Source organism: Aethina tumida, chromosome 7, assembly GCF_024364675.1.
Source record: "Aethina tumida isolate Nest 87 chromosome 7, icAetTumi1.1, whole genome shotgun sequence".
Taxonomy (NCBI): domain Eukaryota; kingdom Metazoa; phylum Arthropoda; class Insecta; order Coleoptera; family Nitidulidae; genus Aethina; species Aethina tumida.
Window position 1 is genome coordinate 12,027,111 of NC_065441.1, and position 21,062 is coordinate 12,048,172.

The window sequence follows — 21,062 nt, forward strand, 5'->3', positions numbered from 1 at the left end:
TTAATATTTAAACGTGTGTACGTTTCTAACGCTTTATCATGATACCATTTTTTCTATCATTGGTTATCTAATCAAAATGTGGAATCCTATAAATCATTTTTGACAACAAATGCATGTTTATTATTGGGGGAAATATGGTAACCATATTCTTTATTCAAAGGTATTATCAATATAAATGTTCCAATTAGCTACAATATTTAATCACATTTGATTTTGAAGATAATTTATCCTTGTATTTAATTTAATTAAGAAAAAAGTGATAATTTCACTAATTTTTCAAGTGATATTAATTTTAAAATAAAACTTCCCTGAATTATCTTAGACATAAATGAAACGAAGCTAAATATTTAAAAAGTATTTTATTTAAATATATTAGTCTGAAATAAAAACAAAAAACAATGATTTGCAATTATAAAAATTCGCAATTTATTAAATTGCACATATTTTAAGTTTCACTCCACAGAAAAACGCTGTATAAAATTTAAGTACCTAATCAATAAATAACATATGGAGGAACAATTTAGAACAATACTCATTAAAAAATATTAAATTATCCTACGGTAATATAAAAACATATTTACAAGAATTTAAGTATATCTAAAATATATCACAATCGAATAATAACAATAATTTAATTTTGAACTATTGTGGTGACAATTTATTTCGTAAGGTGCAAAAAGCCAACACCCTTAAAACTATGAAGTTCCCGATTAAGTACGCCACATCCACCCAAAAATTCTCCTTTTCCATGCCGAATTCTTCCAATAATCGTTTGGGGAAACGATAATGACAATATTCAACGTCTTCTGGACACGTCAGAGGAGCTCGATCATATCCGTACAAGGCTTGGACCATTCCCTCCATTGCAAAGCTAATGTACGAAATATAAGTCAAAGCATACATGACCTTTGGCATATGAGTGAAGATCACCAAGAATCCCGCCACGGACAACATCAGACATGTCAAAATCGCCCCTAAGAAGGTACCATTCTGAAAATGACACATTTTAGTTTGTTTTTAATGTTTTTAAAATAATACTTACGATTGGATTGACGAGAGTTCCCAAGACAATGCCCAAACTAGAAGCAGTTAGTGCGACCAACGATAAAATTCCTTGCACTCTTAAAAACCTGCTAAGCTCATAAGGCTGGGAACTAATTAAATATGAAGTGGTTGTGTACGCCAAACTGAATATAATCTGAAATATTTACTTATTTATATTGGGGTAAGATTATTTAAAATTATTGATTTACCTGAATAGGAATGTCAGATACTAAAAATGCAGCATAATATGTTTTTAATTTGTACCAGTTGTTAAATCTTTCCTTCTTTAAAACGGCTAATTCAGATGGAACTAGAAACATATACAATTTCAGCACGTGTTGACAATTTATACTCATTAAACTAAAGTGGAAATTAATAAGTGTAATAAATCACATACATTTCAAAACTGCAGGCATCAAGGACGTGTAACATAAATAAACTGCGCTAACAATTAAAAATCCCACATTGTTAATTGTTTTCGAACCATCCTGTCCAGCATTTTGGTAAAAGACACCCAAAAAGATGCCCACAAGGACATGCAAGAAAAGTTTTAGGTGAGAGATTGTCTGTAAAAAATATCTCGATTAATACAAAGAATTGTTTTAACTTAAAATAATAAAATTATTATTATTTAAAAAATAAACATTAAGTATTCGATAATTACAATAAAATAGTTAATTTGAATTAACATGATATCATGTGACATATGAAAATAATGTTTCTTAAGTAAATTTTATGGATATGTTTATACTAATTAGTATTAACTCGTAGCTAATTAAAATAATTAATATTTTTGTAGAATTTTCCATTATATTCTTTAACTTAATTAAATGTAAACAAATGAACAAATAAAAACTAAGTATATAATTACCCAGTCTCTGTAAATTTGCAAGAATGTCCGATGAAGTAGTATAAGAAACTTATTAATTTCAGATGGAGGTGTGTACTGATGGCGCACCTCCTTCGATTCGTATATTGGCTCATCTGCTCCAATGGTAGGGTAGTTATTTTGGTCCTCTAATTCTACTGCAAAGTTAACCAGAATTAAATAAAAATCTAAACGTTACCAAGGAAATTTACATTTTGGTATTGTTACATTTTTCCTCCATTTTTTTTCTTGTGCCGCTTTGGCAAGAACTTCAGTAAAATTTCCGTATTCACCGTTGGCTACTTCTAATACTAAAAAATATTTTGTTTAATATTAGATTATAAAAATTTTTTTGTTAATTACAATAATCGGCGGGATTGTGGTATTGGGGACAGTTGAAACCAACCGAGGACAAATATGCCACAGTGTTGCTGCTGGCACCTTGGTACACACAATATCCTTCAGCCATAACGAAGACATGATCAAATAATTCAAATAAACTAGCACTGGGTTGATGGATTGTACAAACTATGGTCCTTCCTTCTCTTGCCAACTTTTTCAGCATTTGTATACATTGTGTTGATGATGAACTGTCCAAACCTCTGAAAGCAATATTAGGATTTTTAGAATTCATATTATTTTGCACTTTAAATTATATTTAATAATCATACCAATTAAATGTCATTGGAAAATTTTAATTAAATGTATTTTTTTAATTAATTAAATTCGAGCTGCTTAAATTAACTTTAAATGTGTGATATATTTATTTTAATGATCTAAACATAAAATTTAATAAATAAAACCTTATAATATATTTAATTTGCATGTTACTGATGCAAAACATTGATAAATAATTGCATATCATATTATGACGAAATATTTTTCCAAGCAAACTATGATCACTCATTTTGGAGTTTAGACTCTTGTGGTTAAAGTTTAATTTTAATAAAATTATATTTTTCAACATTAATAATATACTTACGTGGTTGGTTCATCCAAAAACATAATTGGAGGGTTGTCAATCAACTCTAAAGCTATAGACAATCTCTTCTTTTGTCCACCGGAAAGTCTGAGACATCTTGTTGTGAGGCACATTGATAAGCCGAGAGTTTCCAAAATGTCAAGAATCTGAAGATAAATATTTTGTAAACTTTTGTGCACGATCCATAAACATTTTTATCAATGAGACCTTGATTTATTAAGGGACGAACGTGGCAGACACGATAGTAAATATTTATAAAAATATTTCTTACATAAAATTTCCACTCACCAAAAATTTTTTGGCCTTATCCGAAATGTTTCCCAGTTTCAGATTGGCAGCAATGTTCATTATTTCTTCGACTGTGAAAAACGGTGCCAATTGGTCGTCTTGTAGGATGTAACAGCACTCCTTCTTGTATTGTAGGGCGCCTTTTTTCACGTTTTTCGAACCGCTGCATCTGATTGTGCCTTCCGTCCCTGATCGTCTAAAAAATAATTAAAATCAAAGACTTTTAATAAATATGTGTTAATAAAAACAACAAATTTTAATTTGCAAAACAAACATATTCAGAATGTTGTAAATAAAGCACAACGTGAGCCTTGAACAAGATATTGTTTAGTCTATGCTTCAAATTATGATAATAAATGTTTGTTAATTAAAAGATTCTTTTCTAAAAAAGTCACACTGGATTGTATATTATAATTATCATTTTCGATTTTTCTATAATTATTTACATGTATGTACCTGAATTTACTTTATGGCGTGATATCTGTCTAACAACATATTAATTGTGTACATAGTGTAATTATAGTTCATTAAACATAAACATACTTATTATAATAATGAAAAATTGTTTGACAACACAACTTAATAAATTGTAATGAACGTCAAGATATTGCATGAAAAAGAACTATTATAAACATTGTTCTCAACCACCGCATAAATCAATAATGACATCCATTAATGGTGGATTTGATGGAGTAAAAATATTTGCCCGTCAAAAGCAATAATGATACAAAATTAGTCATTATAGTAATTGTGATAACCTTACAGAACTCTATATAATCTTTAAAATTACCCTAGTTTTACAATGAAACGTTTGATGTTTAACAATAGAATATTGTAGTTGATTTAATTAATTTAAATATTTTTTATTACATGTATTTACATAAGTGCCAATTAATAAAATAAATATATCTGCGGTTGTTATGCCTACAGGCGCTAAATCTTAATTATGCAAAGTAGTAATAGAATTTATTTTGTATTCGTTTAATGCAAACGTATTGAACTTACTGAAAACCAGTGAGGATGTTTAAAAGAGATGTTTTTCCGGCTCCAGATGGACCCATAATGGCGGTTAGTTCTCCGGAGTTGAATTTTCCGGAAACGCCTTTAACAATTTGTTTTGTCTCTGTAACAAGAATAATTAATGAGTAAAAGTGCCATAAACAATGTAATTTTAATGATCAATATAAAAAGAAAGTTTAGAAAACAACCCAACCCTATTCTAACATTTTAATTTGTGCTAAAAATATATACAAATCAATTTTTCCATTTGAATCAAAAATAAATAAATAATATATAATAATTGTAGAACGAAGAGGTTTGATGATTTATGTCAGGTAATACGTGTTTAATGACAAATTGGCCACACCATAATAAAACTGTCATACAAATAAATTAATGCAAAGTTAACGAATTTGTTAAGATTATCCAATCAGAAAATAGCATTAGTACTACATGGGATTTAAAGTGGTGATGTCAGTTGAGCATTAAGGAATAGGTACAATATGTTACCCAATAAATGTCACAACATGAAATGAAGAACATGTTTGAAATTTGCAATATCTTGTGTATTTAACACCTCTGTAAATATTCCAACATTTTTATATATGATATATTTCAACCACAATAGTTTGTGGTTATTATATCATAATATGAAACCTGTTAAAAATGCATATTGCCATGTATACTTGTTAGTAAAAATTAATTTATCTTATTAAATTAGATTTTATAGCATACAATAGCTACATACTAATGCAAATAAATTCAGGAAATATAACGTAATTAAATTTAAATAAAACTAGAAGAAAGATTACAAATATAAAAATAATTTAAATATTTAATTTATTTTAAACATTTTTTGTGTCAACTTAAACAGTTAATCAATTGATAGTAGCTTATTAATTATTATTAAATAGTAAATTATAATACGTATTTAGATAATTAATGGTTACTGTGAAGTCGACGTCTCAATATGTAATTAGTTATCATAAGCATTTGGCAAATTATACTACGAAAGCAAAAAGTTCAAGCAAATAATCAGGTTCATTAACTCTAACAAGGCAAGGTTGCAACTGAATAATAACTTATATTTCAATGCATTTCCTGTTAATAATAATTACTGTGATCCGTCAGGATTTAGTTATGTTGATTATGTCATTATTGATCTTTAATCATCTGTATTAACTGAATCATGTAATCATGACTGATGGCTCCGTTATACAAACACGTGCCAAGTTCAACAATAGCCATTGCTTCATTTATGTTTCATGAAAATAATGAGAAACTTGAAATAATTACGTCGACGAAAGACCACAATTTTTCCTGTGGTAATAGTTACAAATAATTATTATATTCAAAGATTTCTAAATTTACATACGGAATAATTTTAGTGCACGTTACAAAATTGAATGCTTTGAATTTTCTCGTCATTATTATTAAAATTGTATATACTTTCACATATCTCAGAATCTTTGGTGAATTCCGACGTTAGAATATACAATTTTTTTCCTTTTCTTCCACGGATGTTATATAATTTTTTATTATGTAACGTTGATTGTTCGAATGATTAAACAACTACTGAATAATGTCAAACAAATTCTAGCACCAAACACCAATTTAACATTTTCAAACCTTGAAAGCATAAATATTGACATTATTAGAGCTTAATAAAAATTTTATTTAATTACAGCCACTTCAACACGAAATTTCCAACTCAAATAACTGGGAATCAATTTAGTCTCTTAAAGCCATAATTATAATTAAATATGTGTAATGTCTAATTGTAATAATTGTAGGGAACAATCTTAAATTAACTTTTGTTTAACATATGGAACGTGAAGGCTTTCTATATTTAGTATAGGCGTTAATTTAGAAGTATGACTAAATACAAATAATAAGTTTGATATGCACTATTACATAAGTGAAAATTGCAAACTCAAATTTGTATTCTACAGTTTTTATGGGGTTACTTTTGCTTGACTATAATATGTAAGTTTTTAATCAAATTTAAGAAAAATAAGTATTATTAGTTGTATTAACACTACACTTTCTTACTATAAACTTTATTTATCTACTACACATTCAGTAATTGCAGTGGTTTCAGGAATTGATAAATTTAAATTATTATACATATATTGGGTCATTTCATGTAAATATCAATTTACAACCTTTCTATTTTAAAAGCCAGAAGGCAACATAATTTAACAATTATAAAAATTTAAATTTTATTAATGTAAAAGTAAAAGTATCCATGTTTTGCCCATTTCAGTATAGTGCTTAAATTAAGTGAAACAAAAACTATATACAATAGTATAATTGCAAAATATTATATTGCATTGTTATTGATGAAATATGCTGAAGCGATAAAGATTTAATATTACCATTATGAAATTGTCCAAAAGTTTGCTGTATGTGCTAACCTGTTTATAAATAACTTTCCTATTTTTTTGCATTCACTTAATATGGTTAAGTAATTAAATAAACAAATTTTTCGAACATGCTAACACCAACCAAAAGTTCGTTCAACTGTTTTCTGCGAATAAAAAATATGAAATTAACAGTTGTTTTGCCCAGTGGTAAAGTTCACGGCATTTAAATATTATACCCAAAATCTGATTATTATACCTTCGTTTACATCATATTTATAAACCAGCACATATTTTACTTATAATGGGATTTTGTGAAATAGCGAATTTTGTTATTACACATGTTTATTTTTCACAATACCTTAGTTTAATTTTTACCGAAATATGTATAACAGAAATTTATTAACCATTTCTTCATTTAGAAACTTTTTAATTAAGTTTAATTAATAAATATATTTTTTTAATTTAATGTGTTTTTATTTAATTCAAATCTTTTGTTCATGGATATCATTTTCCTGATTTTTGCTTAATTTACAGTAGTTGCTATAGTTATTATTAAAAATATGTGCTGTATCACCTGAATTGGGTTCCAGTGTATATAATATTTATTGTTTTTTCTATTATTGTTGTGTCCACTACATCTGATCAATATAATTTTATTCAACAACTTTTTACTATACAGTAAGTCAATGTTCAACAAATATTGAGTTTAAAAAACTTTAAAGAGAAAGATAACTGGATAACTGGACCAATTTATGTACAGATATATTACGTGACAATTTGCTTACACATATTGAAGAAACGACGTTATTAAGAAATGTATTTCAGCATGATAACGATGCTAAACACAAATCCAAAATTGTAACGGACTGGTTAAAAGGTCAAAGCAACGATATTTTGTCTTAGTCACATCAAATCAAGAAGCTTGGAGGAATATGGACATATTTTAGTCTATACCAATTAAATTTTAAAAAGTTGGTGTAATAACATCCATTAATGTATGTAATATTTTGTTAGTAAATTTTTTAATAAAATATTTTATTAATCAATATTTATATAAAAATATTATTAATTTCATTTTATTAATTTATTATTTATTATTTTTATTAGAAACTTTATGGAATTTTGTTTAAATAATTTTTCATAAAATTATTTTTTTCTCTTGTATTAAATATTTATGTTTGTATACATAAACTCGCGGTGTTAAACTATTTAAATATTTTTATAATTGAAAACATAACATGACTCCCAATTATTCAAATCTAATTACTAATTCTTATCAAATATATTGAGATTTTATAAACATATGATTGTACTTATCAACAATTTTGTCGGTTTAAATTGCATGTAAGACATAATTAATAATTTATCGTTTCTATGTGATGATTATTGTCTGTAAAATAATTCATGTTGTAATATAAACAATCCAAACTAAATAATGGACATAGAATTAAATTAAATGATGTAAAGAAATTAAGAGAATTTATAGAAAGCTAAGATCTCTATCTGACCATTATCTAATAAGAAAGTAACCTTGACCTACAGTTTTCCAGGTGCATAACACTATTTCGTAACTAATTTTACTTTCCATTAAGAGCCTGAAATGCAAACACTTTCAACAGTTCATAAAAAAACACGGTGTCATATTCACATAACAAAAATTAGTATTAATCGATATTAAATATATATTACTATTTATATGGCCCAAGTGATTACAAATTACATATCAAAAAACAATTAGTGCTGATGTTTGAAATATTTTAATTGATTCAAAAAACGATCATTAAAACTTCATTAGCATCAAGTGTTAATTTAAGGACAGTAAACTCTTTCGTTCTTAAGCAAAGGAAATAAAAAACACGTAGTTATGGCTTGATATCATTTAATAATTTTATTTGTATCGTAAATATTTAATTTGACCTGGTTTAATAATGATAAATATTATAAACTATATCTTGGACTTTTAAGTCGGAAGAATATGCTCCAACTTAGAAAACCTGAATGTTATACAATTAAATGTGCTTTGAGCAAGTTTGACTATTTCTTATTTTCTAATATTGTTACAATAGAATACTTTTAAACAAAATTTTATTTTATAAAATTAAAATTTCTCCTCTTTTAATATTGTTTTATTAAGACGTAGTTATAGTTAGAGAAAAATTACAATTAAATAAAAGTAAACATAGCAGTTTATTTTAAAGAACATTGACCAATGAGTTTATTATTGTAGAGAAGAATTAGAAATTGTTACAAAACACATAAAACAATTTGATATTTGATAACCTCCAATTCAGATTCAAAAATTTACAAGTTCATATTAGGTTCATTTAATATCATTGTAACCTTTGGATAACCAAACCGCAGTCTTACTATATACTAATCTTACTATGTTTACATATAATTATTATATTTAATAGACAAAATGCAATATCAGTACATTTCAGGGTGCTTGATATGTGATCAAAAAAGAAAATCTCAGACATTCACAAGACTGGAAAAAAGGACAGTCCATACAATTTAATAAACACAACTGTAGATCAAATTTTATTAACTGATATATAACAATATGATGAGGAAGCTAAATTTATTTTAATATACAAAAACAAATAACACGTGTACATGTTTTCAAAAACAATGTTGTTTTGACTAGACGAAAAACATATAAAATTGAGGAATTTAGCAACCTGAAAGAAAATGAAAAACTCCAACTGAACCTTGAATTTCTGATCAGGTAGATGATCCTTTATGTTATTCTTGAGAGTATTATGTAATGGTAAAGATCAACTAAGCTATAAAATAGGTATAAATTATTTAGACAAACAATTAAAAGCGTCCATGCATGTACAGTATTTGATTAAAGGTTATTTGAAAATGTATCATCATTAAAATAATTATAAATAATCATATGCTCATCTAATCATAGTCTCATTAAGATAATTATTTACCTACTTTATAGGCACACTCTAATTGTTCAAACAGCAATAGTGTTTTTTTGAATTTTTCTAGAACGCCAAAATATAATGTCTTCAATAATCCACAGATGTGCAGAAAGAAAACCCATTATTTATTATCTCCTCCTGAATACATGAATTTTAAAATGTTCCTGTTTCATCGAATGTTCGCGAATGAACTTCTAAATTTAAATAAAAAACGGTATTTAATTTATTTATATCAAATATGTCATTTGCCTTGAGCACAGTCACTAATTTACAGTTTTCCTGTTTTCATTTACCAGCTAGTTAAAGAAATTACAATCTATTGTAAAAATATCAGTGACATTTTTAATACAGCAGTTTGAAACCAGTCGTTTTAAAACAGGTTATCTTTAAGTAATTCCCAGAATGGGTAAATGGGTTTCAAATCAATTCATAAAAAGATCGAAGTGCGTCTCTTGACTCCTCACTATCTTCAGACAATCATTAAAGTTAAGTACTGTAACAAGTATAATTAAAGAAAAAAAAACTTTATTTTATTTTAGTCAATACAACTGATAATTGATCTTAGGTGTGCCAAAACGTGCATATTACAAACAGATATTTTGAAATGAACAATTTGTGAGTTCCTTGGATTTTAAATTTTATTTATTCACGGACAAAAGTGAAATTATAAAACAAATTAATTTAAAAGAACCAACCGATCTTTAAAATTTAAATTTATGAACAATATTAAATAATATGGTAATTTTAAAAATACTAAAATAATTAAATGTTGAAAAACATTAAAACTTTAATAGTTATCAATAAATTTTTACGGTCACACATTAAAAATTCATTTATCAACACCTGATTACCTGTAATTTGAAGTGTTCCTGTTTTATCGAATATTCGCTAATGGGCTTCTAAATTTAAAATAAAATACGGTGTATTTGCCCCAAAAATATCACTTATTTATAGTTTTTGTCTTGAACAATTTGGTTACTAATTTATATTTCGCAAAATTTTTTTAACAATAAGTGTTTTCTTGACATTTTATTTTTAACTTGAGCTTATTTAAGAGGAGATTTTTTATTACAATTAATTCTATGAATAGATAAATCAATTAATATTCTGATTCGTACAAATGATTAATTGATACATTGCATATCTTGAGTAAGTCGAGTATACAATAATAAATAATTGTGGTAATTTGAAAAATAGTAAAATAATTAAATATCACAACGTATAAATGTAAAAATTATTGATAAATATTCAGGAATTTGACCTAAACTCAAAATATTGAGGAATTAAAAGAAAATATTTAATTTATTACTTACAGAAAATAATTCAATTTTTTTATTTAAATAAGATTTTAAAGAAATTAAAAACGAATTGTGATGATTACAACATATTTTATATCTTCTTTTAATTTTAATTAGTTGGACATTTAATGTATTATTAAATTATTTAATAGGGACATAATAAAATATGAAAATATCCTTTTATAATATGTAATACATATTTTCATTTCTACATATGTGATACATATTTCTTATTTTGATCAATAAAAAATATGTATCAATTTAACAATTCGCTGATCAGAAATTTGTTTTATTTTGTTGAAACGTTAAAAAATTACAAAGTAAATAAGATTCAGTACCTCCATTATGTTTCACAGTAAACTTAAGATCCTGAAAGTACAAAGACTTTCCTTTACTCCGGCTTTCCCACATGTTCACGATATTGCACTTATCTATTCACCACTTTTCACGATCCCCCGACAAAACCGACTAATCTCAACTGTTGAGCGGCTCCAAAAACCGCCAGTTATTGCATGATATTTTCTACACGCAACTGCACCAAGGCTGCTATAATTAGTTTAGTCGAAAACTAATTGTGAAACTTTTCATTAATGAGTGTGATCTTATGATACGTCAAGGTTCCGGCCAATAGCTGCGCTCGCGGACAAATATCCAACCAAATTGTGCGCTCCCAGAAAAAAGATCCACTGGCATAGATCAGCTTGGCACGAAGTGACAATAACGGAGGTCAGGGACTTGATAAATAAAATATTATTTTTTTTTCAGTTTCTGGTCGAAAAATACATTCAGGGCCATCAAATTCAGGCAACTTTGTTTATCCGACTAAATTGTTGTAAACACTGCTTCAAATTTACATGTAGGTAGTAAATTACATCACTGCATATTCAGTATAATTTTAGAAGTAATATAAAAATACGTTGAAATTATCAAATATCTTTTTGTAAGATAAATACAGTGTAAATATTTTGATTTTATCTCGGCACACTTCTCTAGATGCAATCATATTTAAATCTTAAAAATCCTTGGAATTTGTATTTTATATTGGTTTAATCCAAACTGATGTTTTTACCTTAATTTATATATTAATTATTAATTTTATATAATGTTTTAAAAATCACATTACACAATATATATTTTACATTTAAAAATACATAATATACAACAAACTTTTTTGTTTTCCAATAAAACAACAAAAGTTAATTTATTTAAAATTATACAGTTTCTTTTCATTATCAAAAAACATTTTTTCAGATAAAAAAAATTGTTTTCTTCATTTACAAACATTTTATCTGTAAATTAATGACATTTTTACGGAAACAAACAGAATTTTAAGTAGTATTGTTTACAAATCGTAATTTCACAAGGTTTTATGATATTATCTCCGTCACTGTTTTACTTACAGCAAAAATTCGTTACTTTAAACAGTTTTTGTTTTATTATTTATGTTAAATTGTTTCAAACAAAACAAGATAATGAAAAATAATGAAATTATTATTATTTTATAAAACACAAAACTTCCTTAAAGAAAAAATTCAAATCAAAGGATTTCATTGCTAAAAATTTTTAAGTTCTGTTTTGATTATATTATACAATTAACAAATGTTTTATTTAAAATCACACATATTTCAATAAAAATTTTATTTGTTTTGTAATTAATCTTATTTTTATTTATTAAATATTATAAATTTTAAATGGTTAGAAATAAATAAAATTAAATTTTTATTTAAAGTATTACAAAAATTTATATGTCAGTTTTGTAACTTAAAATTATTATTAATATTAATAATTTAAAATATCAGTTATATTAATAAATCATTAGAAACGACTTAAAATTTTATTTCTTTAATGTACTATTTTTTATTTCATTATTTTGAAATTTCTACAACTAATTAAATAATTTAGCTTATAAATTATTTATGCTTAAATTACCGAGATCATTACACGTGGATTTTAGAGTGTTTTAATTGTCTAAGACACTTAATTATTAAGTATATTTTTTATTGTAAATTGCGTCTCATGTAAATAATTATAATACTTAAAAACGCACGTGTAATGATTCAGGTAATTAGAATATATAAAAAAATGCATCTGTGTGAAATTCTAATTTCAAAATTAATTTGCAGGAATTGTATTATAAAACCTCTTAAAATAAGTACCTAAAATAATTCCCTTCCTCCAAGCTATTAAGATGTTTATACAAAATATGTTTGTAATAAACGATGTAAGAAGTCGTAAATAAATAGCTTTCATCGTTTTAGTTTTCCTTGCGGTTGGGTTCAATGATGCCTCTCAGTTCACTTCAGACCATGAAGAGAACAACAAACCCAACTTCAATGACAACCTGAAATTCAGGTTTGCTGCACTATTTATTACAGTCTTACACAAAGTGAAGTAAGATTTTAATTAACGAACCACATTATTCTTATTTTTAGCCAATTACTTCTTGTTCAAATTGTCTATTTCAAAGTACACCAAAAATAAACAACTAACAATCTCGTTTACGCAGATTGCGTATAAATTGTTTTTTAATTGAACGTTTAAAACATGAAATTATTATCTCTCTATCATTAAAAATAAATTTTTAATGAACAAATGTAATGAACCCTTTCCAAAGTCCTTGGTGACATTTTTATTGTGTCATTGTTTAATTAATTCATTTTTAATAATAAATCTAATAAAGTAACCTCCAAATCTAATGAAATTATATGGCGATTAGATTTGTTTTCTTTCCATAACCTCGTGTTGAACGAATGGTTGCTCATTCACAATGAAAAACCAATGGATAAATTTTCTAATAATGTGTGAAAAGTGTTATTATCTAATCAATCTTCATATAAACAATAATTAAAAAATTAAGTTAAATAACAAATAACGTAACATATAGTTATTTTGTTTATTAATCATGTTAATAAACTAATTTAAAAGATCTTGCTTTATAAACCTATTGGAATGTTACAAAAACGATGGTAATTAGATGAAAATGTAATCCACAAGGCTGCATACTTGTTTTTTTTATAATTTATTGTTTATGTCAATAACTCCGATAATAATAAATAATTAATTGTTTGTTAAAGTAAGAATATAGTGTAGGCAAATTAAATTACTACATTGTTAAGGAACTCTTAAATAAATTTAATATGTTCGTAAATTTTGAATTTATGTTTAGACTTTTTAACTTTTTAACAAAATTCACTGCTATGTGTTGACAACTATTTAATTTGTTTTCCACGTGCATAATTCAATTAAAATAAATTTTACCGATAATTGAATTTGTTGCTTACTTTAAAATTATTAAGAAACCATTTAATTTGTTTCCCACAAACAAGATTCCCTTAATAGGTGTTTATCAACAATAAATAAAAAATCAAATTTGTGTTAACAACAACTGAATTTGTTATTTGTTAGGAGAATTATTATAAGGGTCGTTAAACAACAATAAAATATGTTACGAACAAAACTTTCTGACTGTTTAATTTGTTTTCCATTAACTAAATTAATTAGAAATGTATTTAAAAACATGCTTTCAATGAAGATCGTTTAAAAGTTATTTAGCAAATATTTAATTTTTGTCCAAAACAATAAAACATGAAAATATTATCTGTGTGCCATTAAAAATGAATTTTAATGAACATATATAATGAACCCTTTCCAATATCCTTGGTGACATTTTAAGTTGTGTCATTGTTTAATCAATGCAATCTTAATAACAAATTTAATAAAATTGCACGATTTTAATTAATAATAATGATTAGATTTGTTTTCGTTTTGTAACCTCGTGTTGAACGAATGATTTAGTCATTCCCAATAAAAAATCAATGGATAAATTTTCTGATACTGTTAGAAAAGTATCATTATCTAATCATTTTTCATACAAATAATACAAACAAACATACTTAAGATAAACTAATAAATAACTAACGTATTCCAACAAAAATATAGTTATTAATTGGTTAATTTTAAGAATTTTACTTTGTACATCTGTATACTTTTTGATATTGGTAAAAGTAGCAATACAATGTATGGTAAACAGGAATATATTTAATTAATTGGTGCTTATTAATTAATTAAAATTATTATCAACATCAATTAAGCAGGAACAAATATGCACCAATTGATTGATTTTTGCTGACATTATATCGCTACCCAACTAGACCTCATAAACTTGAATTATTGAATATCAATCTATTGTCAGATCTCTAATCAAATATTTATTCAAAATTAGGGCAAGTTGTCTACGAATTGTTCTAATATTCTTGTTTATTTTACCAGTTCATTTGAAATAATTTTGCAATATTTAATAAAAAATTATTTTATTTATAATTCAAAATAAATTAATAAAAATTATAAAAAACAAATTAGGATTTAATTTTATTTTAATAATAAATTAGAATTTAATAACTATTAAAATATCAAGTTAAATATAGCAGGACCTTGTTTAACAACCTAATAAAAAACTTACCAAAGAATTTGAAAAATTCTCTTCTGATTGCGTCAGTGGTGCAAAGTTTAAAAATTAAATAAATCTTAGTTTTAATTTAATTAAAATTTATTACACTTTGGTAAATTCATGGAACTATTATTTCATTATAAAAGTAAGGTTTTATGAAATATATTAATTGTTTTTTATGTATGGTTTTATTTAATTTACTATTTTTTTAACATACTTATGGAGTGTTTCACTATTTCTTTTAATTATTAATTTTTTAGAAGTAGATAGAAATATTATTTCATTTTTATATTAGATTTTAGTCTTAATGTCAAAAGGTAATGGTTACACACAATTATAGGATTTCTATCATTGTTTATAATTAGTCTAGATTTTTCAAGGTTTTAAATGTCTTAAAATGTTTTATATTTTGGATTATAAATAAAATTGAGATAAATAGTTTAAAAAACATTAGGTCACAATAATACAAGGAACTTGGGTCAATGACTTTTTGCCTCAATTTTTTGGTAGTGGTTACTTGATAATTTGTTATAAAATTATAATTTTTCTTACATTTACTTTAATGTGATTGTGACTCATGCTAATAAATATATAAATATTTTTAATTTATTATTTTGTATTTAAATCATTATTATCATTATCTCCGTTGGTTCTGCTTTCAAAAATTCAAAGTAATTAATTAATCATCAAAGCAAAAAGTAACTACAGTCAATTTAATTTTATTTATTTTTAAATGATAAAAATTATAAACAATTTTAACTCACCAGCATTGAAAATTGTTTAATTAAATAATCTATAATATTATGAATAAATTTAAATTATAAAATTCATAAATAAATCGCACCAGACCGCAAACTACTCGTATTAATTTTACTATTAGATAATACACGTGCGACATCGCTAAAAAATCCCAAAAGAATACTAATCCGCAATCGAGTTCAAGTTTACGGAGATCATAATTAAAATTCATACATTTCTATCTTGTATCGGTGATGCTGTGAACTTGTAACGTTGCTGCAATCTGACCTTCCTCAAGAAATAGGCCGATGACGGCTTTGAACGAGTTTGTTTCTTCACGAAGTGAAATTTTTTTTTTATACTTCGTTCTCGGCCGAACCGCATTGTCGATTTTCGAAATAGTCTGCCAATTTAATACGTTTATGTGGACATTTTTAAATACCAGTTCGAATGCAATTTTTATTATGTATGTATATTGTACAATATTGTTGTCCTTTGGAGAATGTCAGGTGGCTGCGTTTTAAAACACTGGAAAAATCATTGTTGCTCTCACATAGGTGGGAACAGGATTATGTTATAACATGCCAATTTAATGTCCTATTACGAGACCTTCAATTTGGTGATACGTGTATAGCTATTTTACACTCACCAATTTATTGATTTTGTCACCTTCGATTTATACTCCAAAGTAATGAAATATAGAACTTTATGCTGCATGTTCCACCAATTTATTGGGCAAGTATCTGAGAGCCGAATAACTTGAAAGTCACAACATTTGGCAATAAATTGGTGGAAGGTATCAAACAGCTGTTAAACAGAATTGTCTAATTTATTGATCATTAAATTGCCGAAAGATAGAAAAAGACGAGTTCTGTTTTTCCCTAACTTTTTAAAAGGAATTAAAATAACCTAACTCAAAAATAAGCAAGTAACCTAATTAGATGGTTGATAAAATTATATACTCTGTAGTTCAATGAATATCAACTTCAATATTATTCCAATCAGTTGGGTAAATCTGATTAGAATATTTTTAAATAAAAAAAAAACAATTCTCTGGAGTTAAAAACCATGGAATAAATTGACAAGATGTCTGAGATTATGGTTTATTTTTTTTTTTCTAAAAAAATGCTCTACTTAATTTTTCTCATTTTTAGTATTTATGACTAAGTTATTATTCAATAGAATCTAGTTATAAATAAAAAAAATTGGTGTACAAAAAATATTTGTTTCAATTTCTTCAATAATTTTTTTATTATTATTTTTCTTTGATTAGATTCTTGTTTGTGTTACGTTAGGTTAGGTTCTAATAATTTAAATAAATTTACATTTAATTAGATATATTTAGATGTTTTATGGCAATATTTCAATTTTTTACATAACTTTTCTAATTATTGGTTTGACTAGTAATGAAAATATTTATTAAAATATTATAGTATATTTTAATATTTCTTCCAACAGCTAACACTTAATTGCAAATAACGACGAACAAAATTAAATTCCATAAAACAATGAATGCTTGCATACCCAATTGCGTTCTATTTAGATTTAGTTTATTAATCCGATTGCAATGACCTGTAGGTCATCAAATCAGTTATTTGGTAAAAGATGTGTGCAATGCATTTAGTGCACTTAAGGCCCCCTAGTTTTAATCATTTCCAAAATTTTGCTTTTATTACCGTTTATCGGTATATTTTTAGATATGATTAATATACTACTATTTTGAATAGTAGTGAAATGTTTTGCTAATAAATATTATGCGTTTAATTCTAACCTATTGAAAAATTCTTATCAAATTTTATCGGAAAGACCAATTGCAATAACCTTCGATCTAATCTGAACATATTCAAGGATTTTGGAGTTTGTTCAGTGAATTAAATTCGATTATATTATATTACCGGAATATTCATTTGTGACGTAATTTGAAAGTTTTGATTATTATTTAAATCAAACTTAATTCGTTAGTGCTATTTAGCATTGACGTGTTAGACCTATCAAGGAAATGATTGGAACTTGACTTTTTAACCTTTGGTAATGCACAAATAACAATGGTCGTTTAAATTAGTTCAATTTAAACGTGTTTAATTTTATATTGATTTTATGAACTGGTAAATAATACAACAGTGTAATCCAATCGATTTTGTGCATTTAATAATAAAAAAGTGAAGCGTATCTAAGCAATGTTTACAATTGCTATCATCACAATTAAAATTAACCAATTCAAGCCGAATTATTTTTCAAAACCAAAACAACACCACTTTACTACACTGAATATCTTATTTATTTACACTATTTAAAATGGATATTAGCCAACTAGAAAACAAACATTTACTTTGCTCAAAAGATAGAAATAATTTAAATTGTATTCAACATCACCTGACAAAAGTTTATCATAAAACTTTTTATGATTCAAAAATTATTTAGAAACAAAAATAAAATTCAAATATTAATATTAATTAAGTCTATGGCTGAATTAAAAGTAATCTTTCAATGAATTTATTATTTCTAATCAAATAATGAAGTAAAATATTAAAAATATCTAAAAATTTCAACTATTTTTTTGGGCCATTAACTATTTTTTTGGGCCATTAATTAATATCTTTAAAATCATCAAATTGATTATGAACTATAAAATATATTAAGTCAGTATTTTCTTTTCTCAGATATCTGTTACAGTTTGTAATTTATAATTCTACTATACACAATTTTTTAGGAAGTTTGGTTGATATTTGATGTTTATTGTTATTAATTTTTAATGTTACCTTAAGAAATCAATACTTTTCATTTTAATGGTAAAAACCTGGTAAAACATAATTTTAATTATAAAGTAATATATTTATTTACCTGTTCAATAATTTTATCTTGTACATTGTTTCTTTTAAAATAAACGATAAGCTTATGATTTATGCACACGTAACACGTGGATGTAGCAAATAGTACGTCATATTTATAAATTCAGTCTAACTGAAAAAAAAAACGTATCTATTTATTAGTACCCTTTGGACTTGTTATTATCCTTCAAACATACCCACATTTTCATCTTCCAATTAATTTGGTAAAAATGGAATTGATAACATTGGACAAAGGAAAAATGTGTTAGTACTTAAACCCTTGACTAGTATAATTCATAAACACGTTCAATTAAATAATTTTAATATTATTAAACGATATTTGTGTATATTTATACTAGTAAATCACTTGTCAACCCCCAAACCACCTTTCTCTAGTTCCTGCATAGTTGTACTTTTCCTGAAAAACTTTCTTCTTAATTAAAAATCGACGACTATTCATCTCGCTGTGAAGGACAACAATAACATTAACTTTTTTCAGAATTAAATTAATAAATGATTTAACAGAAAAACACTCGAAATTTTGATAAATAAACAAAATTAATTAAGGCATAATAAAATTATTTATCACGTTCATAAATGCCCAATTTTATATGAAAATATATTTTATAACGGCATCAATTATTTATAAGGTTTGTGATGAGTGGAAAATTTTAAAATATCGAACCATTTTATATAAAGTATTTGTTTTCCTAGAGGTCTAGGTCTCCAATTGACCTCGAGCTGAAATTATAGGAAATATGAGGTTTCTTATTGCAACATTATTGGAGAGGCTTTCACCATAAATAAATATTTAATGTTTTGATATAAAATCAAATGAAAATGTGTATTTTATTTCCAAGTGTGTGATAACAAAAATTGTATAAGTGAAGTTTCTTTTTTTAATTAATTATATTAATATTATGCAAATTATTATATTTCGTTATAAATATTGAATCATTTTCCTGTTTTTTTTTATATTTTTAGATTAATTTACAATTGTATGGTAATCAGTTTCTAGAAATCTACGAATTTTATTTATTGATTACTTATGTTAGTTATCTTGTTATACTTTTAATATCATACTTATACAGGTACTTAAAAATTGAAATTTTAAATTGTCAAATGTAAACATTATACATTAGTATTGGTTATTTTATTTAATAAAAAAAATGTTCTCTTTTGTACAGTTTACAAGGGCAATAATTTTATTTTTTAGAAATTGTTATATTTTTTATTGCTTATCTGTTCATCTATGACGTAGTGACTTGTCCACTCTGAGCAACTTAAAATAAGAAATATTTACCTTTGCCCCGCTTCACGCAGAAATTCAAATTGTCGAATTCAATGTCGATCTTCCGCGTATTGCCCATGTGGAGCACGGGATGAACTTCCACCTTTTCCGACATCTCTGGTCACACGGCGCGAAAGAAAATTCTCCACGACCGATCGAGGAAGGCACTTTCACAAAACCGAAGGTACGAACGAACGAACTGAACTGCGGAAACGCAACACGGTTCCAACGCGGTATTCGACACCAGACTAATAATATTCAGTAGGCGATAAAGTAAATTGGAATTGGAAAAAAAACCCAATGGTGTCAATAATGTTGTGCGTTTGGTGTTGCACCGATAACGGAATTGGCGCTCAAAAATCCACGAGTGTGTGTGAATCTACGAACGCCGTTCGACCCGATGTGTCGATGAATTGAGTCGCAAGAACACAGACAGTCCGTCCCGGTTCCACGGTTTTTGCGCCGTCTGCAATGACCCTCCGCAACTGCAATTCGAGTCGTGCACATTTTAATCGACTTTTTTTTCTCCTTTCTTGTGCACGCGGATTGTTGTATCAAGTGCACGGTCGCATTATAATCAGAAGATAATGTGACGGATTTTACGGCCCACTTTTTCGTATCAATTGATTTGCCTCTGTGATGTCCACAAGAGATTCTTTGTTATGCAGTGGATCATTATTATTATACGTATAATGTTTATTAAATATTGGATGTGAGATAATGTTGGAGAAATTGGGTTAACTACATAGTTATTATGTTCGTCTATAAAATGTTTCTCATCAATATCAAAAAAAAGTTACGTATCATATTATCATACGATTCATGTATTTATTGTCCTCAATTAACTATGCTAGATCTAAATATAACTGGCTCTGAAAACATACTGAAAATTGACTACCAACTGAAATATTTCAGCCCATTTACTTTACATAAACATGACATTAGTTAAATATTTTATTGAGGAATAAATTATACAT

At 25.9% G+C, this 21,062-nt stretch overlaps 1 protein-coding gene across 2 annotated transcripts; it reads right to left on the reverse strand.

Moving 5' to 3' along the window:
* Positions 1-342: 342 nt before the first annotated feature.
* LOC109595015 (ATP-binding cassette sub-family G member 1) lies at positions 343-20,534 on the reverse strand. 2 transcript variants are annotated; one of them, XM_020010288.2, is made up of 11 exons: positions 20,098-20,534; positions 4,188-4,305; positions 3,183-3,378; positions 2,895-3,040; positions 2,276-2,514; positions 2,125-2,223; positions 1,916-2,070; positions 1,442-1,610; positions 1,254-1,354; positions 1,043-1,198; positions 343-990 (listed from the first exon to the last, which is right to left on the reverse strand). In XM_020010288.2, the coding sequence occupies exons 1-11, from the start codon at positions 20,198-20,200 to the stop codon at positions 643-645; spliced, it is 1,830 nt and encodes a 609-aa protein (XP_019865847.1). In that variant the 5' UTR covers positions 20,201-20,534; the 3' UTR covers positions 343-642. The 2 variants fall into 2 exon arrangements, with proteins under 2 accessions (XP_019865847.1, XP_019865848.1); XM_020010289.2 differs by lacking the exon at positions 20,098-20,534 and adding an exon at positions 11,120-11,423.
* Between the last annotated feature and the right edge of the window lie 528 nt (positions 20,535-21,062).